At 38.8% G+C, this 24,881-nt stretch overlaps 15 protein-coding genes across 15 annotated transcripts; 7 read left to right on the top strand and 8 right to left on the bottom strand.

Moving 5' to 3' along the window:
• Positions 1–190: 190 nt before the first annotated feature.
• GIC1 (Gic1p) lies at positions 191–1,147 on the top strand (the record flags this gene model as incomplete). The annotated part of the gene is made up of 1 exon (XM_033910839.1): positions 191–1,147. The coding sequence occupies one exon, from the start codon at positions 191–193 to the stop codon at positions 1,145–1,147; it is 957 nt and encodes a 318-aa protein (XP_033766730.1).
• A 289-nt stretch (positions 1,148–1,436) lies between these two features.
• Positions 1,437–1,967, bottom strand: VMA22 (Vma22p; the record flags this gene model as incomplete). Its single annotated transcript, XM_033910838.1, has 1 exon — positions 1,437–1,967. One exon carries the CDS (start codon positions 1,965–1,967, stop codon positions 1,437–1,439), a length of 531 nt encoding a protein of 176 aa, XP_033766729.1.
• Positions 1,968–2,208: 241 nt separating this feature from the next.
• FYV4 (mitochondrial 37S ribosomal protein mS41) lies at positions 2,209–2,601 on the bottom strand (the record flags this gene model as incomplete). The annotated part of the gene is made up of 1 exon (XM_033910837.1): positions 2,209–2,601. The coding sequence occupies one exon, from the start codon at positions 2,599–2,601 to the stop codon at positions 2,209–2,211; it is 393 nt and encodes a 130-aa protein (XP_033766728.1).
• A 227-nt stretch (positions 2,602–2,828) lies between these two features.
• On the top strand, positions 2,829–3,716 carry MED6 (mediator complex subunit MED6; the record flags this gene model as incomplete). Its single annotated transcript, XM_033910836.1, has 1 exon — positions 2,829–3,716. The coding sequence occupies one exon, from the start codon at positions 2,829–2,831 to the stop codon at positions 3,714–3,716; it is 888 nt and encodes a 295-aa protein (XP_033766727.1).
• A 158-nt stretch (positions 3,717–3,874) lies between these two features.
• Positions 3,875–4,492, top strand: CPR2 (peptidylprolyl isomerase CPR2; the record flags this gene model as incomplete). Its single annotated transcript, XM_033910835.1, has 1 exon — positions 3,875–4,492. The coding sequence occupies one exon, from the start codon at positions 3,875–3,877 to the stop codon at positions 4,490–4,492; it is 618 nt and encodes a 205-aa protein (XP_033766726.1).
• A 420-nt stretch (positions 4,493–4,912) lies between these two features.
• Positions 4,913–7,567, top strand: SPAR_H00970 (Zn(II)2Cys6 transcription factor domain-containing protein; the record flags this gene model as incomplete). The annotated part of the gene is made up of 1 exon (XM_033910834.1): positions 4,913–7,567. One exon carries the CDS (start codon positions 4,913–4,915, stop codon positions 7,565–7,567), a length of 2,655 nt encoding a protein of 884 aa, XP_033766725.1.
• A 456-nt stretch (positions 7,568–8,023) lies between these two features.
• CUP1-1 (metallothionein CUP1) lies at positions 8,024–8,206 on the top strand (the record flags this gene model as incomplete). Its single annotated transcript, XM_033910833.1, has 1 exon — positions 8,024–8,206. The coding sequence occupies one exon, from the start codon at positions 8,024–8,026 to the stop codon at positions 8,204–8,206; it is 183 nt and encodes a 60-aa protein (XP_033766724.1).
• Positions 8,207–8,699: 493 nt separating this feature from the next.
• CIC1 (Cic1p) lies at positions 8,700–9,830 on the bottom strand (the record flags this gene model as incomplete). The annotated part of the gene is made up of 1 exon (XM_033910832.1): positions 8,700–9,830. The coding sequence occupies one exon, from the start codon at positions 9,828–9,830 to the stop codon at positions 8,700–8,702; it is 1,131 nt and encodes a 376-aa protein (XP_033766723.1).
• Positions 9,831–10,532: 702 nt separating this feature from the next.
• On the bottom strand, positions 10,533–10,979 carry COX6 (cytochrome c oxidase subunit VI; the record flags this gene model as incomplete). Its single annotated transcript, XM_033910831.1, has 1 exon — positions 10,533–10,979. One exon carries the CDS (start codon positions 10,977–10,979, stop codon positions 10,533–10,535), a length of 447 nt encoding a protein of 148 aa, XP_033766722.1.
• A 402-nt stretch (positions 10,980–11,381) lies between these two features.
• Positions 11,382–13,034, bottom strand: SMF2 (divalent metal ion transporter SMF2; the record flags this gene model as incomplete). Its single annotated transcript, XM_033910830.1, has 1 exon — positions 11,382–13,034. The coding sequence occupies one exon, from the start codon at positions 13,032–13,034 to the stop codon at positions 11,382–11,384; it is 1,653 nt and encodes a 550-aa protein (XP_033766721.1).
• A 468-nt stretch (positions 13,035–13,502) lies between these two features.
• On the bottom strand, positions 13,503–14,234 carry FSH1 (putative serine hydrolase; the record flags this gene model as incomplete). Its single annotated transcript, XM_033910829.1, has 1 exon — positions 13,503–14,234. The coding sequence occupies one exon, from the start codon at positions 14,232–14,234 to the stop codon at positions 13,503–13,505; it is 732 nt and encodes a 243-aa protein (XP_033766720.1).
• A 309-nt stretch (positions 14,235–14,543) lies between these two features.
• Positions 14,544–16,088, bottom strand: YHK8 (Yhk8p; the record flags this gene model as incomplete). Its single annotated transcript, XM_033910828.1, has 1 exon — positions 14,544–16,088. One exon carries the CDS (start codon positions 16,086–16,088, stop codon positions 14,544–14,546), a length of 1,545 nt encoding a protein of 514 aa, XP_033766719.1.
• Positions 16,089–18,929: 2,841 nt separating this feature from the next.
• AAP1 (arginine/alanine aminopeptidase) lies at positions 18,930–21,500 on the top strand (the record flags this gene model as incomplete). Its single annotated transcript, XM_033910827.1, has 1 exon — positions 18,930–21,500. One exon carries the CDS (start codon positions 18,930–18,932, stop codon positions 21,498–21,500), a length of 2,571 nt encoding a protein of 856 aa, XP_033766718.1.
• A 441-nt stretch (positions 21,501–21,941) lies between these two features.
• On the top strand, positions 21,942–22,829 carry INM1 (inositol monophosphate 1-phosphatase INM1; the record flags this gene model as incomplete). Its single annotated transcript, XM_033910826.1, has 1 exon — positions 21,942–22,829. The coding sequence occupies one exon, from the start codon at positions 21,942–21,944 to the stop codon at positions 22,827–22,829; it is 888 nt and encodes a 295-aa protein (XP_033766717.1).
• Positions 22,830–22,996: 167 nt separating this feature from the next.
• DDE1 (Dde1p) lies at positions 22,997–24,679 on the bottom strand (the record flags this gene model as incomplete). The annotated part of the gene is made up of 1 exon (XM_033910825.1): positions 22,997–24,679. The coding sequence occupies one exon, from the start codon at positions 24,677–24,679 to the stop codon at positions 22,997–22,999; it is 1,683 nt and encodes a 560-aa protein (XP_033766716.1).
• Between the last annotated feature and the right edge of the window lie 202 nt (positions 24,680–24,881).

The raw sequence follows: 24,881 nt of genomic DNA, 5'->3' as shown, positions 1-24,881 counted from the left end.
AAGGCTTGCTCCGTTATACCATACCTGTTGGATTTACTCAGTGTTAAAACTTCTGAAAATTATTCTGCAATCAATTGTCGTCATACAGATTATCGCTATTTTTTTATAAGAGAAGACTTATTCCTATTGTTTACTGTTTATTATTCACTCTGAACACTCGCTTACCCAATTGTGTCGTAAATTCGAAAGAATGACTGAAGAAAAAAGGCTGCAACAGATGGAGCTTCCTCAAATGAAATCCATTTGGATCGACGAGGACCAAGAAATGGAAAAACTATATGGATTTCAAGTAAGGCAACGATTCATGAATGGGCCTAGTACGGATTCCGATGAGGACGTTGACGAAGACTTAGGGATCGTTCTTGTGGATAGTGAAAAGCTGGCCTTGCCGAACAAGAACAACATCAAGCTGCCCCCTTTGCCCAATTACATGGCAATCAATTCTAACATCAATTCTAATCATAAGTTATTAACTAATAAAAAGAAGAATTTCCTGGGCATGTTCAAAAAAAAGGATCTGTTATCAAGGAAGCGTGGGTCTGCCACCCAAACCACGAAACAATCCAGTATATCTACACCATTTGATTTCCATCATATTTCGCATGCTAATGGCAAAAAGGAGGACAGCTCTTTTGAATCGCACGAAAAAGAGGAACAAGATGATGGTGTAGAATCCTTGGTCAAATTCACATCGTTGGCACCGCAACCGCGGCCAGATTCAAATGTCTCTTCTAAATATTCCAATGTTGTGATGAATGACTCGAGCAGGATAGTGTCTTCCTCCACAATAGCCACAACAATGGATTCCCACCATGACGGTAACGAGGCCAACAACGCCTCAAATAAAACTAAGCAATTGAACTCGCCTACAGAATTGGAAATGACTTTGGAAGAATTGAGAAATTATACATTTCCCTCCGTTCTTGGAGATAGTGTCAGCGAAAAGACCAATCCTTCTTCGCCTTCCGTTTCATCATTCTCTAGCAAATTCAAGCCAAGAGAGTTGAATGCGATACATACCCCTGAATTAGAAAATTGTTTCAATGTCGACCAATCACTAAACTCCCCAGGTAACAGAATATCTGTGGATGATGTGTTAAAATTCTACTATCAGTGTAGTGAAGCTAGTACTCCTCGAAATACTTGAACTAGTTTCCTTCTTTTCCTCCTCTTCTTTTTCTCCTCTACTTTTCCTCCTCTCCTTCGGTCTGCTTCCAAATTCTGTTCTTTGGTTTCTTCACATGGTGTGATATGGGATTTTGTATTATTACGGTGTTCAATTTTCTTTGGGTATTGAATTTTTATTTGGTCTTAACTTTTTTTCTTTTTTCAAATCATGGACTTTATTATAATTAATCTACGACAACCTTTTAATGATTATTTCTTTCTTCAAATATACACATATGTATTACTTCTTTTATTATATTCTTAATCCATTATTCCTGCTCGGACAACGTCTTAATCAACGTTAGTATTTCGTTCTTGTAGTTAATCAATTGGGCTATTAAAGGAATGCAACCTTTGAAACTTGTCTGCGATTGTCTCAATGAGGAAGGAACGGACAGTACTCCACCAAACATCAAAATTGGGTCGTAACCTTGTTTAGGTTTGTGATTCTGAGCTTTTTGCTCCTCTGACTTCGGTCCTTTTTTTCTTTGAGTCAATTTATTATCTTCTTCTTCTTTCTTTTCTTGCTTATCTTGAGTTTTTCTTCTCACGATGTCGACAACTAATTTGGAGTTCGTTTCCCCTACTGTTGCCATCAATTGGCCCATATATGTTTTATCCCAATAGTCTTTACCATAATTTCCTCGTAATGAGTCTTTATTATAGAAGTTCGATCTGCTCAATTGAATGTAGCCATCCTGAAAACCTTTTTGCAACTGCTCTAAGGTGGAATCGTAGTTTGAAAGTAGTTCAATAAGTCTCAGGTACTGTTCGTCTTTAGCGTTCATGTTCTGCGCCATCCTTGTTTCACTCAACTTCTTGTTAAGACGCCAATTTTTCAAATCGTGGTATCTTTAATACATTTCTTTACAAATCAAATTTCAAAACGATGAGGATTTTGAAAGGCCCAGTCAGCGTTTATACAGATATTAACATAAATAAAGTATTGACGATTTTGAGTTTATAGCATATTTACAAGAATATAGAGTGTAATATGTGCACATGCGTATACATGTATATATTTAGAACTTGCCAAAGTAACTATTGTTTATTTTCAGCTTTCCATTTAGCAGTAAATGCCTTTCTCTTCCTCTCACCACCAAAGAATGACTTCTTGCCCAGTTTAATTTCGTGAATTGGCCTATTGTTACGGTAGTTCTGGACTTGGTTCAGTATATACTTTCTTTGTTGAATATTCACGCCTTTTTCCTTCAGTGTCTTAGAGTCCCATTGGAAAAGATTGTCCCATTTATTTTCGAACGTATCCTTCAATTCGTTACAATTTCGACCGATCTTGGTTAGAAATGCATCGACGTCAGGTATCTGATCGCTTGGTTTAGGAATGGTTGAATTAAAACGATAGGCAGTTTTGTGAGTGGCCAGCGAGCTCCTTAGGAGCAAGGGAAATCTGTTGCTAATTCGTGAAGATATCATAGCAAAATGTATATTGAATGAGGGTCTGTTATTGTTTAGTCAAGTTTTCTTTTGTATATGGCTCTCGTTTGAAGAAGGCAGTGGTATTCAAACCTGAAAGCATATTTTTTTTTTTGGGATAACATAATGAGCGTATTATAAATAATATGTGGAAAAATGTGGAAAGATGAGAAGGTCTGTAAAATATAAAACTGCAACTACTAAAGCAAGTAACAGGATTTCGCACAATGAACGTAACACCATTGGATGAACTGCAATGGAAATCTCCAGAATGGATACAAGTTTTTGGTTTAAGAACTGAAAACGTTCTGGATTACTTCGCAGAATCACCATTTTTCGATAAAACGTCGAATAATCAGGTAATTAAGATGCAAAGACAATTCTCTCAGCTAAATGATCCTAATGCTACTGTGAATATGACGCAGAACATAATGAACTTACCGGATGGGAAGAATGGAAACTTGGAAGAGGAGTTTGCCTATGTGGATCCGGCAAGAAGACAAATTCTCTTCAAGTATCCTATGTATATGCAACTAGAGGAGGAGTTGATGAAGTTGGATGGTACTGAGTATGTATTGAGCAGTGTAAGGGAACCCGACTTCTGGGTCATCAGGAAGCAAAAACGAACAAACAATCCTGGTTTGAGAAGCTCCAAGGGACCAGAGATTATTCCATTACAAGACTACTACATAATTGGTGCAAACGTCTACCAATCGCCAACCATTTTTAAAATTGTGCAGAGTAGACTGATGTCCACAAGCTACCATTTAAACAGCACATTGAAGAGCTTGTACGACCTGATTGAGTTCCAACCTTCCCAAGGCGTACACTATAAAGTACCTATAGATACTAGCACCACTGCGACCGCTGCCACTAACGGCAATAACGCTGGCGGAGGCAGTAACAAGAGCAGCGTGCGACCAACCGGTGGCACCAACATGGCCACTGTTCCCTCAACCACAAACGTCAACATGACAGTCAACACCATGGGTACGGGAGGGCAGACTGTAGACAACGGTACTGGTCGTGCTGGCAATGGTAACATGGGAATAACTACAGAAATGTTGGACAAGCTAATGGTCACAAGCATCAGGTCCACCCCAAACTACATATGAGAGCTGCCATGGCAATTGCATGTATTTTTGTACAATATAAAAAAATCCCCGCGAAATCAACTTTTAAGTTTTCTTCAAAAATTGATATACGAACCATAAAAAGTTCTCCTCAATAGGAAAGGAATCGGAAGAAAAACGAACAACGAAGGGAAAACAGAATGAAATTCAACGGCTTGTGGTATTGGCTGTTATTATTGTTTAGCGTGAATGCTATTGCATCAAATGTGGGTGAGTTGATTGATCAGGAAGACGAAGTAATTACGCAAAAGGTTTTTTTCGATATCGATCATGATGAAGAGAAAGTTGGCAGGATTGTGATTGGGTTGTACGGAAAAGTATGTCCCAAGACAGCGAAGAACTTCTACGAGCTAAGCACCACCACTAATTCCAAGAAGGGATTTATCGAGTCCACTTTCCATAGAGTGATTCCCAACTTCATGGTACAGGGAGGTGACTTCACACATGGTACTGGCGTCGGTGGTAAATCCATCTATGGAGACACATTCCCTGACGAGAACTTTACTTTAAAGCATGACCGCAAGGGTAGGCTGTCGATGGCTAACCGTGGTAAAGATACCAATGGATCCCAGTTCTTCATCACCACTACAGAAGAAGCGTCATGGCTCGACGGAAAGCATGTGGTTTTTGGTCAGGTCGTGGACGGCATGGATGTGGTGAACTACATACAGCACGTGTCCAGGGATGCCAGAGACAAACCTTTAAAACCGGTCAAGATCGTAAATTGTGGCGAGTGGACGCCTGAACTTTCTTCTTGAATATACGCGGAATTTGTATTGTGCAATATACATAGATATCTGAGATCAACGCCAGTCAGTATATAATGTTAAGAATAAATTAGTGTAATTAAGCAAAGAACAAAAAAAAATCCTACACTGGGGCCATAAGGGGGCAGGCTAAAGTTGATACAGTATTGGTACCATCCACACCCGGTACAACAGCAAGGATTAGCTGGAGGAATTATAGCGCCTTGAAGTGCTACCTCGGCATGTCCACTAATGATAGTTAGCACTTATACATCCTAGCTCGTGCAGTGTGATATTTTGCAGGAATGATGCAAAGAGAGGAAGAACAAGAAGAAAGTTGTTGTTCTTTTAATGCATCCTAGCAGTTTGTGAGAGGGGCATTGTCGTTGTCCGCTGTGACTAGTGCTGTAGCTTTGCCGTTTGTTTTTAATCATGATGGACATGCAAGTGAGAAAAGTGAGGAAGCCGCCTGCTTGCACCCAATGCAGGAAGAGAAAGATCGGGTGCGACAGGGCAAAACCGATATGCGGGAATTGTGTCAAGTATAACAAACCGGACTGTTTCTATCCAGATGGACCTGGTAAGATGGTCGCTGTGCCCTCTGCGTCCGGGATATCCACGCACGGCAATGGCCAAGGTGCCAACCATTTCAGTCAGGGAAACGGTGTAAATCAGAAAAATGTAATGATTCAAACGCAGTATCCAATCATGCAAACGTCAATGGAGGCGTCAAACTTCTCGTTCAGCCCCACTGTGGATACTACAATGCAGTGGAACAAGGCTGCTAGTTACCAAAATAGCAGCACCAATAATAATACTACCCCTCGCCAGAATAGTACTAACGTTAATAGTAATGTTCACGGAAACACTATTGTAAGGAGCGATAGTCCTGATGTCCCCTCCATGGATCAAATTAGAGAATACAACACGCGATTACAATTGGTTAATGCTCAAAGTTTCGACTATACAGATAGCCCATACCCTTTTAATGTTGGTATGAATCAGGACTCGGCAGTTTTCGATCTTATGACTTCTCCATTCACTCAAGAGGAAGTATTGGTCAAGGAAATAGACTTTTTGAGAAACAAATTGCTCGATTTACAAGGCTTACAACTCAAAAGCTTGAAAGAAAAATCAAATTTAGGTACTGATAATTCCATAGCAAACAAAATTAGTAAGGCAGGTGAGGATTCTAAGAAAGGTAAGGTCGACGGTAAAAGAACCGGGTTTGGTCATCCGACTTCGAGACCCTCCACGTCGTCACAAAAATACTTTACGGCCCTAACAGTAACAGATGTACAAAGTTTAGTCCAAGTGAAACCGTTGAAGGATACTCCCAACTACCTTTTCACCAAAAACTTTATCATTCTTAGAGATCATTACCTTTTCAAGTTTTATAATATTTTGCACGATATCTGCCATATTAATCAGTTCAAAGTGAGTCCTCTTATCGGTAATAATCGCCAACAATTTACGGAGGTTGGTAAAGTTTACTTCCCGCCAAAAGCAGCAATTATCGAGACACTAAACTCTGAACCCGTTGGGAATTTAAATATTGAAGAATTTTTGCCAATCTTTGACAAAATCCTCTTACTGGAATATGTTCATAAATCTTTTCCAGATGGTGATACCTGTCCTTCCTTCTCAATGATTAATCTTCCCTTATCTCAACTGACCAAACTAGGCCAATTAACGGTGTTTCTACTGTTGTTGAACGATTCAAGGACCTTGTTCAATAAGCAGGCTATTAATACCAATGTTTCGGCATTAATGGATAATTTGAGGGTGATTCGAAGCCAAATCACATTGGTAGACCTGGAATCTTATGATCAAGAGACAATCAAGTTTATTGCCATCACGAAATTCTATGAATCTTTAAACATGCATGATGATCATAAATCAAATTTAGACGAAGATTTGAGCTGTCTGTTAAGCTTCCAGATAAATGATTTCAAGTTATTCCATTTCTTAAAAAAAATGTACTACTCAAGACATTCGCTTCTAGGTCAATCTTCATTCATGGTATCTGCTACTGAAAATTTGTCTCCAATACCTGCTTCTATCGATACAAATGACATTCCTTTAATTACTAACGATTTAAAATTATTGGAAACACAAGCAAAATTGGTAAATCTTCTGCAAGATGTTCCTTTCTACTTGCCAGTAAATTCAGCTAAAATTGAAAGTCTACTGGAAACCTTAACTACGGGTGTCAGTAACACATTAGACCTATATTGTCATGATAACGAAGTCGGCAAAGAATGGAAAGATACTTTAAACTTTATTAATACCATTGTTTATACAAATTTTTTCCTTTTCATTCAAAACGAATCATCTTTATCCATGGCAATTCAACATTCTTCTAACAGCAAGAAGACGTCAAACTCTGAAAAATGTGCAAAGAATTTAATGAAAATTATTTCTACTATGCACATTTTTTATTCAGTATCATTTAATTTTATTTTCCCCATCAAGTCGATAAGATCATTTTCGAGCGGCAATAATCAATTTCATTCTGATGGTAAAGAATTCCTATTAACAAACCATTTTGTGGAAATCTTACAGAATTTTATAGCGATAACGTTTGCCATTTTCCAGCGTTGTGAAGTAATATTATATGACGAGTTTTATAAAAATCTTTCAAATGAGGAAATTAACGTCCAGTTGCTATTGATCCATGACAAGATTTTGGAAATTTTGAAAAAATTAGAAATTATCGTTTCCTTTTTACGAGATGCAATGAATAGCAACGGAAATTTCAAACCCATCAAAAATTTTGAGAAGGCTTTGAATTTGATCAAATATATGCTAAGATTCAGCAAGAAAAAGCAAAATTTTGCGAGAAACTCCGATGATAATAATAATGCTACAGATTATAGTCAGTCAGCAAAGAACAAAAACGTCCTCTTGAAGTTCCCTATCAGCGAACTGAACAGAATTTATTTGAAATTTAAGGAAATTTCAGATTTTTTAATGGAAAGAGAAGTTTTCCAAAGGAATATAATTATTGACAAGGACCTAGAATCAGATAATCTAGGCATTACTACAGCAAACTTCAATGATTTCTATGATGCATTTTATAATTAGGAAACGGATCCCATTACCAAAATTTGGACGCTATACGTGCATATGTACATGTACGTATCTGTATTTAAAACACTTTTGTATTATTTTTCTTCATATGTGAGTATAGGTTTATATGGATGATTTTAATTATTACTTCCCCACCCTTTATTCCAAGCTTATTTCTAAGCCTTGTTACTTACTAACTAGAAAAAAGACATTATTGCTGTCACTATTAGAGATTATTTTGCTGGCGTTTCTTCTAGAAGCAAAAAGAGCGATGCGTCTTTTCCGCTGAAGCGTTCCAGCAAAAAAGACTACCAACACAGGATGGATTGACAGAATCATATAAAAGAGGAGCAAATAACATCTAATCTCGTGTCAATTTCATTATGATGTCTTTATGGTATTATGATATTCTATAGAAGTCATCAAAACAGGAGAAAGAAAACCAAAACATCCAATAAATCATCACACAAAATGTTCAGCGAATTAATTAACTTCCAAAATGAAGGTCATGAATGCCAATGCAAATGTGGCAGCTGCAAAAATAATGAACAATGCCAAAAATCGTGCAGCTGCCCAACGGGCTGCGACAGCGACGACAAGTGCCCTTGCGGCAACAAGTCTGAAAAAACTAAGAAGCCATGCTGCTCTGAATAAATTAATGAATAACCTTTAAAATATATTCATCTTATTTTTTGCTGTTTTTAGTTTTCAAAAAGAGAGGAAGTTCAATCGATAATTATACTCAGTTTGAGTACCCTTAGGTATTTTGTTTAGATCGTTAATTTTAGGTATATATTAATAATTTAAGAAAAGGTAAGTAAAAAGCATCGCATATGTTGCCCCAAGAGTAAAACCATATATGTAATAATGCTTAAAATTATTATTAGAAAATATTTTTAGAATAAAATGCTGTTCTTTCCAATCACGTTTCAATTGTCAACTAATTTGAAGGAAATTAACACAGCAGCAGATCATTCAAAATGTATAAGTTCTTAGACCGAGAAACCAATATTCTGATAATGACTTTATATTTAATATACACTTCAAACATATATAGATATATACATATGCACCGCACTCTCTGAAATCCAACTTTTTTTCCTCGTAAGAGCAAAAATGAGGGGAAAGATAGAAGAGGAGGAAAAAATTAACTTTTAGCCTTCTTAACAGCTTCAGACTCGCTAGATTCTTTTTCAAGTTCGCTAGAGGATCTCTTTTTAGCATTGTTGACTTGCTTGGAGAAAATTGAACCCAATTCGGAGGGGTTAGCAATTTCCATCAAACCCTTGTTGAAGGTAGATAAGTGAACTTGTACACCATCAATGGTGACCATGTCATCTTCTTGTGTTTCTTCAGTTTTCTCCTTTTTAGCGACAAGTTCATCAAGAACGTCTTGGTTATAGTATAATGGCAATACAGGCGATTTATTGGTCTTGATGAAAATAGATCTGATTGGGAATGCCTTGACTAACTGTTCAGAGATTAATTCAACGTTATCTACAAACTCTTCTGGCTTTAGCCACTCTAAATTACCCAAATGAACGTTCAAAGTGGTACCTCTTGGAAGTTTGACAGGCAATTGATTCAGGTACACCTTTTTAATATTGTTTGTCAAAGTGGTCAAAGAAAACTCCTTATTTGCATGTGTTCTAATTGATATAGGAGTAGTTTCTACTTTGTTGTAGGCCTTGCCTCCCATAAGTTTTGGCAAAGATGTAATTATACTGTCGTCAGCCAAAATCAAAGAAAACTGAGATATAAAAGCATTTCTAGCTTCATATGCTTTGTAAACAGTCTTTAAGTCTTTACCGCAAATAATTTCATCAATCTTGATTCCTTCCGAATCTAGTTTGTCGAATAAATCATCTTCTGAAACTTTTTTAATATCAGAATCTTTCAAAACCAATAAAACTTTGAAATCCTTAACTGCTGTTACACTGGCTTGCTTCCAAGGCTTATAAAACGAATGTTTGACATTCAGTAATTTCAACTTGAATGATTTGGAAGTACCAGTGAATGATTTATTATTTACTACGATTAATTGCAAATCTTTCTTCAATTCTTCTTCGTCATCTTCCAATAAATTCTTCTTACCGTTACTTTCTTCTTCGTTATCTTCATCTTGTGGTTTAGAAATGAATTTTATAAGCTCGCTAATAGCTTTAGTAACTCTTTCCCTAGGAATGGCTGTAGAAGATTTTTTTTCAGCAACCTTCTTCTTTTCTTTGTTTGGTGTACTCACAGGCGTGGACTTCTTTGAGTTACTCTTCTTAGCCATTTTATAGTTTATACTCAGGAGCGTGGGTTTATCTGCCTGCTATTTAATATTTCTTGTAAAACAGACACTATTCTTTAAGCAGTATACAAACACTTTTCACTACTTTTCAAAATTTGCGATGAGCTCCAGTGGAAAAAAATTTTTCAGGAAAATCTTTCTCGATTTTTTAGTAGGAAGTGACATTGACCACACATTTATTGACGCAACGATAATTAATGGAAATAGAATAGTGATGCCAAGTGGTTCTTCAATGGTATATTCTAGGTTTTTGTTTTTATATAGTTATTTATTATTTTATTATTTTTCCTATTATTCTTTCCCTGAGATAGCGTACAGAAAAGCTATTAACAAAGGATATTAAAGGTAATCTGTGACCGGCCCTCATTACCAAAATAGAGTTTGTTAAAGCAATAGAGTAGAGAAAACAAAGTGGAAGTCATAATGGTTAAATATAAATATTTTTCTTTTACTTTTCTTATTTTCACCTCTTGTAAATCCTATTGTTCATTTTGATTTATTAGTTTCTGAATAGATGAATATCCATAAAGGGTAAACAAATAATAAGACAAAAGGGAAGAAAAAAATAAAAACTAAAATCGTTTTACAAAATAAATACGAATCTTATTTCAAATGGAGGAGTTTTCCACAAATAAAAAAGGACAACAAAACTACAGACGTCTGGAGGTAGCTTTTTCATGATGATTAAGAAGAGCTTGTAAATAGTTCTTCCTTTAAGGGAACGCCCAATTCTTGTCTGACATCCTTCAATTCATCCAAATAGGCCTTGTATTGGTCTTCGTTTTCCACCTTGTATTTCAAAGCCTCAAATACTCTAATTGCGGTAGGCAAGTCATTGACTCTTCTGGCGGCCCTCAAAGCCTTTTCAATAACTGCGGGAGCAGGAACTAAATCATAAGAAAAACAGTTGTTTAGCACTCTTTGCACTTCGAACAAATCATAGGCTTCATCGAACTCCTTTTCGTATCTTGCGGTAAATTCCTCAAAGGTCTCTTCGTCATGTGCATCAGAATACTTCCTGCTTTGAATCAATGAGTTTCTAGTCAATCTAATTGCGGAGTAAGCGCCAGGTCTGGCTCTCAATAAAGTCCTATTTATGACTGGATTTCTGAATATGGCCCTTGATAACATTGCTGTATATTTATTGGTTTATGTGTCAAATACAATTGTTCGGCTGTTTTTGTCTCTGCTATTCAATCTCAGCAACGGTATAATTTTCGAACCGTATTAATAAATAGGTATGCTAAACTGTGGGTGAGATATAAAGAAGTGAGGTAACTTTGAGATCTGTCACCTTGATAAGCAAGAGCAATTCTTTGATCTTTATTAATGCTTTGCCCGCACCAATTAGGTCCCTTTTCATAGGGAGATTCGAACAGAGCTGCAAGCGGCGGAAATAACGCGCGGGGCCCTGATTGGCTCGTATAGGACGATAAGGCTATAGTATAGCTCAGCATTTACATTTTACTTTCTACTTTGTATTATTATTCTAGGATAAAATGTGTATTTAATACTATTTTAAAAAATGTTATACTAGAGATGTACTTCTTTGCCCGTGGTAAAGCCCAGTAACATGTAGAAGTTCAGTCCCGAAATTATCAGCCACACTATGACCGCGAGTACGGTGACGATTATGCCATTGCTCATGTCTTTGTATTCTGGAGCAGGAGAAACTAGGCCGCGCTCCTGTGAGCTGCTGCCAATGCCCATTTCTTCCAGCTCAATGGTTTCATCGTCTTCGTTTCGATCGCCCACGTATTTTTTGTCCGTAGTTCTTGAAAGTTCTTTGCTGCGGTTGAGTTGTACACGCATGATTTTCTTGCTTGATGTGAAGTAAAGTAAAGGTGCAGAAACAAAGGGCAGCAAGAGAGAAAGCACCACTTGAGAGGCATTTAGGGCACCGGAGAGCCCACTACGTCCAGCTACAAGCACTAAAATCAAACAAGGCGTGATAGCTACCGCCCTTGTGGCGGACCTTCTCAATGCCGGAGAAACAGTCCAATTTAAAAACCCTTCACTAACCATCTGTCCACTCAACGTACATACAATACCTGCACTTTGTCCTGAAAACAACAATGCCAGCACGAATACCGTTCCCGCCCCCTTGGAAAGAGTGCTACAGAGTAGGTTGTAAATAGAAAATAAGTCAGCTTCCTCAGAATTTTGAGTAGAACCGTATAGTGTAGCACCAGATACGATAAGGATAGCACAGTTGACAAATAATGCCACTGTGAACAGTGAGATCAGCAATTCTGTTATAGTAAAATGCAAAGTTTCGCTGATAGCCTCATAAGATGGCCTGTAATTACCGTGATTGTTATCCATATCGTTCGCGTCTGGTAGGTAGTGTCCGTTTTTGATATCATACTCTCTTAATCTTGGTTGAACCACACCTGACCCCAAATATAATGAATGAGGCATCACCGTGGCACCTAGAATTGCCAGGCTCAAATATAGACCGTCACCTTCAAAAACAGCTTTACTGGGTAGAAACCCAGAGAAAATTTCTTTGGCAGGCCCTAATTTGGCGTAAAACAATTCCACAGTAAAGCAAACTACGGTAAGAACCACCAACAAAGAAACAAAAGCTTCAAATATTCTGATACCTTTCATGGATCCGTTAGGTTTGTAAGCAAGCAGCACAATCAAAACGTCTACCACGGTAAGAATTACGCCTAAGGCGAGTGGTATATGGAAGAGGATATTCAACGAAATAGCGGTTCCTACTACTTCTGCGAGGTCTGTGGCAATGATAGCCATCTCTGCCAGGATGTAAAGAGTAATATTAAGCCCAAAGGGCAAATGTTTTTTACAATTTTGTGCTAGATCCAGGCCCGTGACAGCACCCAATCTGGCACAAAGGTATTGCCAAAATGCAGCCATGAAATTAGAAACTAAGACGGAAAATAAAAGCTTGTACCGATGAGCAGAACCTGCTGCCACAGCCGTACTATAGTTACCAGGATCCATGTACGATACAGACACCATCAAACCAGGACCGATAAACTTCGCATATTTCCTCAATGTTCTGATTAGGCTCCAGGATGTTGAGTCTTGCTGCATAGCTGTTCTATGAAACGGCTCAGGGGTAGTAGTATTGACGTCTCCATATTCATGGTTGGAGGTATTATCGTCTGTTTGGAATTCCTCGCTCCATTGAATAGGTTCATATTCTTGGGACGTCATTAAACATAAACGCTATATGAAAAAATGGGTTATTAATGATTACCGAGATGTGCGAGTAGTAATATCAAAACAAATAGCTATTGTTAGGAGTTGTCTGGATAGGTAAACGCGTGTGAAGGGTAAAAATTGTTGGAAACAAAAGAAGATTGATGCTAAAATTCAATATAATTTCTTTTTTCCGGTGTTTCTCTTCTGTATTTATTTTCCTTTCTTCGAGAAAGAATAAAAGTATTCTTTAAAAGGTCCTTCGTGAGCCACGCTAAAATTCCCCGGGTGGATTTTTCGCGCCGGGCGGGGTTAGCTTCACGCAGAAGGGAAGAAAAGAGGAAGGATGCTACAAACTTATGGTTCACTCTATAGAAAGCACTTATATGTATATAGACACAAGTATCTAGCATTTCACTCCACACACCCTGCATGTGATAGTGAAAAAGCTAGACAGAAAACAGGTAAGCAACAATCCACGACTTATTCAGAAGCTTCTTGCAAGGAAGAGGTTATTTGTTCAACAATTGGTCTGATAATGTCCTTCTTGTTTGGAACCATATGACCACCAGGGTGCTCGTAAGCTAACACCTTTTCCTTGTTACCATCTTGCGCCTTCAAATAAATATCGTAAAGGTACTTGGATCTGACGGATGGAACGGTTTGGTCAGAAGCACCATAGATGAAGATCATCTTTGTCTTCATGTCTGGCTTTACCGCGAATGAGTCTCTGAACTTTTCGGTTATTCTCAGTTCGCCAGGATGTGCTGGGTCTGGTTCGGTGAAGGAATAGCCGGAAATTACCACACTGACTTTGAATTGCGGATGGTCAGGAACTAGCTCTGTGATCTTGTTGGTGATGATGGAGGACAATGCGGCACCCTGAGAGAAGCCGACAATACCGTCGTATGGGCCGTTGGCCTTGATGTGATCGACAACCGACTTCAAACCTTCGGAGATGTCCAATTCATGAGAGATATCGCTGTGATAGAACCAGGCTCTGTTGACATCTGCATCCAGGGTGGCTTGCCATTTGTCATCATCCATTTCAAACGGCAAATCCTTCTTTTCTAAAAGAACTGGTGCATCAATATAGTCACATTGGACATTAGCTTTCTTCAGTAATTTTCTGATACCAGATGATTTTTCCGAGAAAACTTTACCGTTTTGCAAGAAGCCCTGTAAGAACAATAATTTTGGAATTTGTACAGTCATCTTTCGTTTATTACAAGCTAAATAGTTTCAGGTTTAGTTGTCACTTTTATAACACAACTAAGATTGACACGCGCATACCTGGCACCATGCTCTTATATGGGTTATATATAATATACATTGCAGCCAAAAAACGTTCGAAAACTAGAGAAAAAGAAAGAAAAATATGCGGAAATATGCAAAAATGCAAAAATTTCTTTTTTTTCGCATAACCTATGCGTGTTGCCTTTTGAAGATCCGAAACAATCTAATCATCAATGACGTAAGCGGGACAAAATTATGCAACATCGAAAGAAAAAGTATGCAAAAAAATCAATCATCCCATGCATACGGCGACTTAGCTCTCAGTCGGGCGCCGTATTTGGTAAACAGGAACGGGACCGGGATCATGGCTACCGTCACCATTGCCAAGAGAAAACCGGCCCAGTTCACACCCATTGCCTCGTACATTTGTAATCCAAAGAGAGGGAAGACACCGGCCATTATACATCTCACGAAGGTGTTACAAGCCATGCCAGAGGCCGCATATCTTCTATAGGCATCCACCGTATATGCAAAAACACCGGTAAAGACGAAATAGACGCCTGAACCGAAAACTGCACTGCCTATAATAGGGGCGATCCAGTGAACATGCTTGAAACAAGTGAATGCAAAGATGAACAGCCCGATCGGGGTCAAAAAGGCGCCGTAGAACAAAGGCTCGAACCTCATTTCGGGCGTCTTGACGCCGTTATTTCTTTTGACCCTCCACTCAAACGTTTTTTGGAATAGCAAGCAAGTAGGTGCCGAAATGATCATGCCCACCATGATACCGATATAGGAGCATGCTATCTCCATGGGCCCAAAGTTGTAAAGTTTCTTGAACACGTAAGGGAATGCTACAAAATATAGATATATGATGGCAAGTTCCAGTCCAGTATAGAAACAAAGCACACCCATCATTCGGTCTCGAAGTAATAGCCCAAAGGGTCTTCTGGTTGAGAGGAAGACTGCGGAAAGTAAGGAAGTCTGTTCGCGGGTGATTTCCAGGGCGGCATAATAACGCTCGTCATTTCCCTCCTTCCTTAATCTCTTGGCTTTGCGTATTAACAGCATTGGTTTATAGGTTTCAGGAATGGTGAAGATGATCATAACGAGACAGCACCCCGAAGTGATAAGAAGTGTGATAAAAGTCCATTTATAACATTCATGGTACAAAGCTCCGCCAATGATTGGTCCTAAAGAGGGCCCCAAAAAGGCAGATGTAGTGTATATTGCCATGGGAATGCCAATCTGGTCTTTATCGAATATATCGGCAATGGCGCCGCCAGCCACACTTAGAAAGGCTGAACCAAAAAATCCGGATAGAAACCTACCAAACATGACGCCTGTAACGGTCTTGGACCAAATGGTCAGACACTGCCATATGATACTGAGGGCAAGTGCGTATAAAAATGTGATCCTTCGTCCATATAGTTCACTTAGCGGAGACAGAAACAAAGGTCCTATACCAAGCCCAAACACATAAAGCGTAATCCCCAGAGTGCTGACCTCGTGCGAGATATGGAAGTGTTCGATGATATGCGCTGAGGGAAGCGTCCAACTGGATGAGATCATCGTAATTACCATCGATGTGAATGTAATTAACGAAGAAATGTAGTATCGGCGGGCCGTGCTCATATGCCGTGCTATATCTTCTGGGTCCGCGATGTCCTCATTGAATTTCACTTCATGCGATTGTCCGCCTTCATATTTTCGTTCACTAGTCAATTCCAGGACTAGTTTTGCGGCTTTATCTGAGTGTATTGAACAATGTTCATCTTCAGTAAATTCCAATGCCGATGACTGTGTACTCGCTACTTGAAGTTCTGCAACCATATCCTGTTGTGATATCTGTATGCATGCGTTCTTAGTATACAAGGTGATGCCATAAACCAAATACCAGGCAAATATTGCTTTTATATAGAACACGTATGGATATAACCCATCTAAGAGCAAGCAATGTTGCCTAATCTAATAATATTAGATGTCCGCTTCATCGCTAGAAAAATTCTCTACTATTACTGATCTTAACAATAGCTAACACTAAGTCCGTACGAGCGGCGAAAAGCGCGCTAATCTCCGCTCTATTGCCGGATCCGAAAGGTGTTTCTATAACGATTATGACATCAAGGCGGGATTAGTTGTCTAAATTACGGAATTAAAAGAAGTAACATTGTGAATACCATTTCATTTTATGAATACACTTGCGTCACAGAGGCCTAATACGAATACTACCCGAATCCTGTATATAAAAACGTCATGTTATTTCAATCCAGCTTTCTCCAACAGGTATAACGCCATATTGACAGGACTAAACTACGATTCGTGTACTATTTAATGCTAGTCCAAATTACACATATCTGCGGAATAAGATGAAAAGGGCTCAAACAGTATCGGAAAAAAATTCAGGATTAGTCGATAAAGGCGATATCAACGCAGATACCTCAACTTCTTTTGATGTTCCATATGGAGGATGCGGGTGGTTTATTGTCCTAGCATTTGTTTTATATAATTTTTTTACTTAGGGGGAGGGGAGGGCAAATTCTGGCTATGCCATCTATTTGGCATATTAATTAGAGAATAATGCTTTTCCCGGTGGAGGCGAATTGGATTATGCAGCTACCGGTGAGTTAGCATTTAGCCGTGTGCTCTTCTTCGCTCCAGTTTTAGCAAGGCTTTATCATGTATTTTCAGTTCAATTGATTGTAGGCTTGGGACTAGTATTACAAGGAGCAACTCTTCTGCTGGCAGCATTTTCCACGACTCTTTGGGAGCTCTATTCAAATTCCTAGTATCACACTTGTTCCGTTATCTTTTAAAAAAAAAGATCGTTAGCATCCGGCATAGGGATCGCAGGAAGTGGGCTGGTTGGTGTTGTCTTTGATTTCGGAATGCAATGTATCTTGAAAAAGAGAAACGTAGAATGGGGCTTATTGCACAGTGCATAATATGCACATCGCTTAGTACCATCGCGCTTATACTGACTAGAACAGGGTCTCGAGATTTAAGCCAGCATGAAGAATTCCACAGATTTTGAATTGCTAGATCAGGATGTGCTCTCAAACTCGGCAATCTGGTTGCTTTTTGGATATGTGTCGTTTGCCATGTTACGATATGTTCTTCTTTTATATTCCTTGTCTGATTTTACCGTTACTTTAGGCTATGCAAGCAAGGCTCATACGTATCATTTATGGTGAGCTTTGGTTATTTGATAGGACGGCCAAAAGTGGGCCATATTGCTAATAAATATGGACCACAAACGGTTAGTATGATATTGCACCTTGTCATGGCTATCCTTTATTGGGCCATGTGGATACCTTGTAGGAATTTGGCTACCGCGATAACTTTTGGATTATTGGTAGGTTTTATTATGGGAACGATTTGACCGACAATTACTCCAATCGTTGCACACATTGTTGACCTTTAAAAGCTTGCTGCTACTTTTGGTACTACCTGAATTTTCATTGCCGCTTTTGCATTAGTTGCTCCAATGATTGGTCTAAAACTTTATGCAATACAAACGGAAACGACTATTATCGTACAGCAGTCTTCGTGGGCTTTGCATACTTCGATGAAAATGCCCTTCCAGTGGCTACTGAGGGGGGTTATAATAACCCGAGACGAGATTACTGTGCACGGGGGTATTCAGCAGTTCAAAATGAGTTACAATTAAATGTTAATGCTTCACGTATGACTAGATGTCTTATTTGTACTTGAAAAGCAGATATTAAAAATATTAATCCATTGGGAGTCAATTAAATGACACCATATAAGAGCGGAAGGTTGAAAGTAAGTGTTTATGTGTTGGCGTAATATAGTGTAAATATGAAGCTCTACCCGAGTAACTTTTATTTTACATCGCACAATACTAATTTTGATTTCGCTTAACTATCAATATCCTTTAAATCTCTTCATTTTATCTTTCTGTGGCATTTACGATCAATTTACGGTTGCTCTCTACACATCCAGCTGTAAGATCATCTGTGGGTTCTAGAATAACGGGACTACCTAAAATTCACGATCAGGGTAGACCTCAAAAAAAAAAGGTCATCAAATATTCCGTTTTCGTCGCTTTGATATAGCAAACGACACAAAACACATCCATTCGGTCGTTACACGTCTTCATTAAAAACAAGCTAATGCCCGCTTTATTACTGGACTACAGCCGTTTTTCAGGTAGCGAAGCTGGCCATGTAATGGCCAGTGGTCGGAGACCAGCCCCGTCATTGTTAGCAATATTCGTAGTAGTGGCCCTTTTCTAAGTAAGCCCTTGCACAAATGATAGAGAGAGTACAAGTTCCCAGTTGGGACCTCTATTCTCAATCGCTTCAAAAAAAAAAAAAAAAAAAAAAAAGAGGTTATCAACTGTAGAAATCTTCAGATCTCTAGATATTTGAATGCTTTCTTTTTCTATTTCTTGTAAATGCCATTTTCTGACGCGGCGAAAAACCGGATCCTTCATCCCACATTTTTGTATTTGTACTGAAAACTTTTTCTGGGTATGAGAGTTTGACACATTTTTTTCTTCCCGTTTTTTTTCCCTTTTGTTGGCGATCAAACTTTTAACTTTATGAGTAATCTTAGCTAATCGCTCTGTACTATCTTCACGAAATCTTGTTCAATTTCTTTTGGAGTGTCCCTAATTAAGGAAGCCAAATTATCCTTTCACCTTATACCATGTCCCGTGAAGTGCTGCCAAAGAATGTTACCCCCTTGCATTATGACATTACATTAGAACCTGACTTTCAGGCTTTTACGTTTGAAGGCTCCCTGAGAATTGATTTGCAAATCAATGATCATTCGATAAACTATGTCCAAGTAAATTGCTTAGAAATAGATTTCAATACCGCACGTATTGAAGGAGTCAGTGCCATTGAAGTTGACAAAAGCGAAAACCAACAAACGGCTACGTTTGTCTTTCCTGATGGAACTTTTGAAAATCTAGGACCTTCTGCGGAGTTAAAAATTAGCTTTACAGGTATTCTAAATGACCAGATGGCGGGATTTTACAGGGCCAAATATACGGATAAAGCCACAGGTGAAATGAAGTACATGGCTACTACTCAAATGGAAGCTACCGATGCTAGGAGAGCTTTCCCTTGTTTCGACGAACCAAATTTGAAGGCTACTTTTGCCGTCACTTTGATTTCTGAACCGTTTCTGACTCATTTGTCCAATATGGATGTCAAGGCTGAAACGGTTAAAGAGGGTAAGAAATATACAACTTTCAACACTACTCCAAAGATGTCTACCTACTTGGTAGCGTTTATTGTAGCCGACTTGAGATACGTGGAAAGCAATAATTTTCGTGTTCCAGTAAGGGTTTATTCTACCCCAGGTGACGAAAAGTTTGGTCAATTTGCAGCCGATTTGGCTGCCAGGACCCTAAAATTCTTTGAGGATACCTTTAGCATAGAATATCCATTGCCAAAGATGGATATGGTGGCCGTTCACGAGTTTTCTGCCGGCGCTATGGAGAACTGGGGATTGGTCACTTATAGAGTTATCGACTTGTTATTGGACATGAAAAATTCAAGTTTGGATCGTATTCAAAGGGTTGCTGAGGTTATTCAGCATGAACTAGCCCATCAATGGTTCGGCAACTTGGTCACCATGGACTGGTGGGAAGGCTTATGGTTGAACGAAGGTTTTGCCACTTGGATGTCGTGGTACTCTTGCAACGAGTTTCAGCCGGAGTGGAAAGTATGGGAGCAATATGTTACTGACAACCTACAACGCGCCTTAAATTTAGATTCATTAAGATCTTCCCATCCAATCGAAGTTCCCGTTAAAAATGCGGACGAAATTAACCAGATTTTCGATGCAATTTCTTATTCTAAAGGATCTTCTTTATTGAGGATGATTTCCAAATGGTTGGGTGAAGAGACTTTCATTAAAGGTGTGTCCCAATATTTGAGTAAGTTTAAATACGGTAATGCAAAGACTGGAGATTTATGGGATGCCTTAGCGGACGCTTCTGGTAAGGACGTTCGTTCAGTGATGAACATTTGGACTAAGCGTGTTGGTTTTCCAGTATTATCCGTCAAGGAACAAAAAAATAAAATCACACTAACTCAACATCGTTATTTAAGTACCGGTGATGTTAAAGAAGAAGAGGACACCACAATATACCCCATTTTGTTAGGTTTGAAAGATAGTACAGGCATTGATAACTCTTTGGTACTAAACAAAAGATCAGCTACTTTCGAATTAAAGAATGGAGACTTCTTCAAGATTAATGGTGATCAATCTGGTATTTTCATTACTTCTTACTCGGACGAAAGATGGGCCAAGCTATCTACGCAAGCGCATTTGTTATCCGTCGAAGATCGTGTTGGCTTAGTCGCCGATGCAAAAGCCCTCTCCGCGTCTGGTTATACATCCACCACAAACTTCTTGAACTTGATTTCCAATTGGAAAGACGAGGACTCTTTTGTTGTTTGGGAACAAATCATTAACAGTTTATCCGCTTTGAAATCTACTTGGCTCTTCGAACCGGAAGATATCTTGAATGCTCTTGATAAGTTTACGTTGAATCTAGTGCTCAACAAACTTTCTGAATTGGGATGGAACATCAGCGAAGATGACTCCTTTGCCATTCAACGTTTAAAGGTCAACCTTTTCGGTGCTGCATGCAGTTCTGGTAACAAAGAAATGCAATCTATCGCTGTGAAAATGTTTGAAGAATACACTGATGGGAACAGAAAGGCCATCCCTGCGCTGTTCAAAGCAATTGTTTTTAACACCGTTGCCAGACTTGGTGGAGAAAACAGCTACGAAAAGATTTTCCGCATCTACCAAAATCCTGTTTCGTCAGAAGAGAAAATCGTTGCTTTGAGAGCTTTGGGCAGGTTTGAAGACAGTAGGCTATTAGAAAGAACTTTATCTTATTTGTTGGATGGTACAGTTTTAAATCAAGATTTTTACATCCCAATGCAAGGTATTAGAGCTCACAAGGAGGGTATCGAAAGATTGTGGGCATGGATGCAAGAACATTGGGATGAAATTGCCAAGAGGTTACAGCCAGGTTCGCCTGTGTTAGGGGGTGTATTGACATTGGGTTTAGCTAACTTCACCTCCTTCGAAGCCCTTGAAAAAATTAGTACATTCTATGCTAGAAAGGTCACTAAGGGCTTTGATCAAACTTTGGCTCAAGCCCTAGATACCATCAGATCCAAGGCGCAATGGGTGAGCAGAGATCGTGACATTGTTGCTGCATACTTGCATGAGCAAGAGTATGGTCAATAGCCTTTTTCACGACAACGTACGACACGAACATATACACATATGTTAATAGGTGAAACCATGTGTAACTGAGAAAAGAATTAATACTCATTTGTGTATAAATATAGTAGCTAACAGAGGATGAACTGTGTTTAACAGCTCCATTGACAAGACACATTTTTGGGTATAAAGGGCTTTTCTCTGCCTCGGAAAAACTGAATAATATCAACTGGTGTGCGTCATAGCGAGATTTTTCATCTGATGATGTATGGAAAAAAAAAACTTTTTTGAATGATGCATCGAGTGACTTTCATTGTTGCGCACGTTGTATTTCCAAAAATGGTACTAATATAGGTCCTTATTTCTTATCTCACTTTTAGCTTGTCAAATAAACCCAGAATTTTCTTCATATCTTGAATGAATAAGGAAGTCATTAGCTAGTGCACGCATATATACATATATACCATGACTATTGACCTAGCTTCTATTGAGAAATTTCTTTGTGATCTAGCTACTGAAAAAGTAGGTCCAATCATCAAATCCAAGTCAGGAACTCAAAAAGATTATGATTTGAAGACTGGCTCCAGGAGGGTCGATATTGTAACTGCTATCGACAAACAAGTCGAAAAGTTGATTTGGGAATCGGTTAGAGCCCAATATCCAAATTTCAAGTTCGTTGGAGAAGAAAGTTATGTGAAAGGGGAGACCGTGATTACCGATGACCCCACTTTTATCATTGATCCAATCGATGGGACCACAAACTTTGTTCATGACTTCCCATTTAGTTGCACTTCTCTAGGGCTCACGGTGAACAAAGAGCCCGTAGTAGGCGTTATTTACAATCCACACATTAACCTTTTGGTATCCGCTTCTAAAGGAAATGGCATGAGAGTTAACAACAAGGACTACGACTATAAATCAAAATTAGAATCTATGGGTTCTTTAATACTAAATAAATCAGTAGTGGCATTACAGCCAGGTTCTGCAAGAGAAGGAAAGAATTTCAAGACGAAAATGGCCACTTATGAAAAATTGCTATCTTGTGATTACGGCTTTGTTCATGGATTCAGAAATTTAGGATCCTCTGCAATGACTATGGCATATATTGCTATGGGTTACCTTGATAGTTATTGGGATGGCGGTTGCTATTCATGGGACGTGTGTGCTGGATGGTGTATTTTAAAAGAAGTGGGTGGTCGTGTAGTAGGTGCCAATTCGGGTGAATGGAATATTGGAGTCGATAATAGGACATATTTGGCTGTGAGGGGGACAATCAATAACGAAAATGACGAACAGACAAAATATATCACAGACTTTTGGAACTGTGTTGATGGTCAATTGAAATATGACTGATTGTTGAAGCATTAGGCGTAATAGAAAAGTTGGAAAAAGCAAGAGAAAGATGGCAGCCAATTGAATCATTTTTGGCTGATCACGGGGATATAGTAGTATTGATAATAATAACGATAATAACAAATAATAAATAATAAATAATAAATAATAAAAGCAATAGATAATACTCATTGATTGTAGATGTATAAACAACCGTCTTGGCCCCACAGTCCAAATACGCCAACTAGGGGCATCCACCCTTCACCTCCACCAAACCTTTCGGCCAAATGCAAAGCTTTCTCTAAACGACGGGACTCTACTGGCTTACCTATGCTAAAGCCACGAATACATAACATGCCCTGTTTCTTCTCTATGTTCAAAAGAGGGTTGGTTTCGGTTTCCACCATTTTTCCTTCTAATGTGGTGCTTAGTGTTCCATAACAAACAACGCTGTCATCCACAGAGTTCTCAAAAACCCTATAGTCATAAAAGTTGGTATGCGCTACAGGTCCCATGATAGTGTATGGACAATATAATTCAAGAACTACACGGGATCCCAACTGAGCCCTTATCTCATTTAGCTGTTTAGTAGTTGGGGTGGTTCTTCGGTTAGTCTTCTTTAGTTGAGGAATTTTTTCAGGAAACGTTGAAATAGCCTCAGCATCTTTCACACTATCTGCCAAATAAGTACATCTTAATTTTTCAAGATAACGTGGCTCGATTTTGGTGATTTTTGTAAAAATACCTTCACTCAGTAAATTTGTGGCCCAGGATAAGTAGAGTCTATTCAGCGGCCCACTTTTGGAGCTAGAATCAATTAATTTGACAACCTCCTTTGTTTCAATAAACAGCAACGTAGTTTCATGCAACGACCTGCAATCTAACGTTGCCGGATTGATGAAAGATGCACACCCGCCATGTAATAAGACTGCAAAAAGTTTTCCCCAAATTTGTAGACCTGCACTAGAACTTGCTAGTTTTGCCGAAATAGTTAGATGTTCGTGGTTGTTCAGTTCATTGCCTAAGGGGAATCCCTTGATGAATTCCGCTATATTGCTCACTAGACAAATTTGATTAAAACTATTAGTTCCATTCCATGGAGAAGTTACGTATGCAAAGAATTTCTTATCATCGGAGTTGTCATCTGGCGGAGTATACTGGTACTCTGTATCGTTAGTAAAACCGTCGATAAGTTGCTTCCAAGTAGTAACATTATAGCTCGCATCAAATTGTGGTGATTTGGCGGGATCATCGCAAACAATAATTAGCCTATACCAATCCTCGCTGCCGTTTAGCATCTTAAGAGATCTCCATGAGTCGATGATCAGAACATCAACATCCTCCAATCGTTGTCTAGGAACTGCTGGCAAAAAATGAGGTATTGAACCTGTCTTTATAGAGATCATCATGGAAGCCAATGTAAGAGTAAAGCCTTCTACGGTGGCAATAGAATTAGATATACCAATATTTTTGAAATTCTCGGTAGAAAGTCTCTGAGCTACGCGCTTGGCCATACCATTGAGTTCACCCAACGAATGGCTTTTTTCGTTCCCTGTAAACTTAATGGTGTTTTTTCCTTTGGAAACCTCCATTATGGCATTCCAAACATCACCGAAATTACCATTTCTTATTTTGTATTTCAAAGAAAGCCCCAATCCTGTCGTCAATGGGAACCCAGTGGGTACTAACATGCTTCTATAATATGCTGTTTCATTCTCTTTACGAACGCTGGATATACTGGATTGCTGTGACAAAGCCACTCCTGTCAGGTCCCTCTTAAAATCCAATAGAAAAGAACTTAACAACCAGTTGGCGCCCAGCACAATTAACAATACTGTTATTACCAGCTGTAGTAGAAACGACCAATTCATTGCTCATCCACTTTTACCGCTTGTCTATCGTTCTTCCAACAAAAAAACTTTCTATACTTTAACTGGCGAGCACTTAAAACGCTTGAACTTAACCTGTGGTAAAGCTATGAGGGCGCTGCCGAGTGATTTCCCTTCAATGTACTTTCTCGAAGTTGCTGTCGTTTATGATACATTTTAGAACTTTTTCTTTCTTAACGACGCG

Source organism: Saccharomyces paradoxus, chromosome VIII (assembly GCF_002079055.1).
Source record: "Saccharomyces paradoxus chromosome VIII, complete sequence".
NCBI lineage: Eukaryota > Fungi > Ascomycota > Saccharomycetes > Saccharomycetales > Saccharomycetaceae > Saccharomyces > Saccharomyces paradoxus.
Note: the sequence above shows the minus strand (reverse complement) of the source record. Positions and strands in the feature narration are given on the sequence as shown.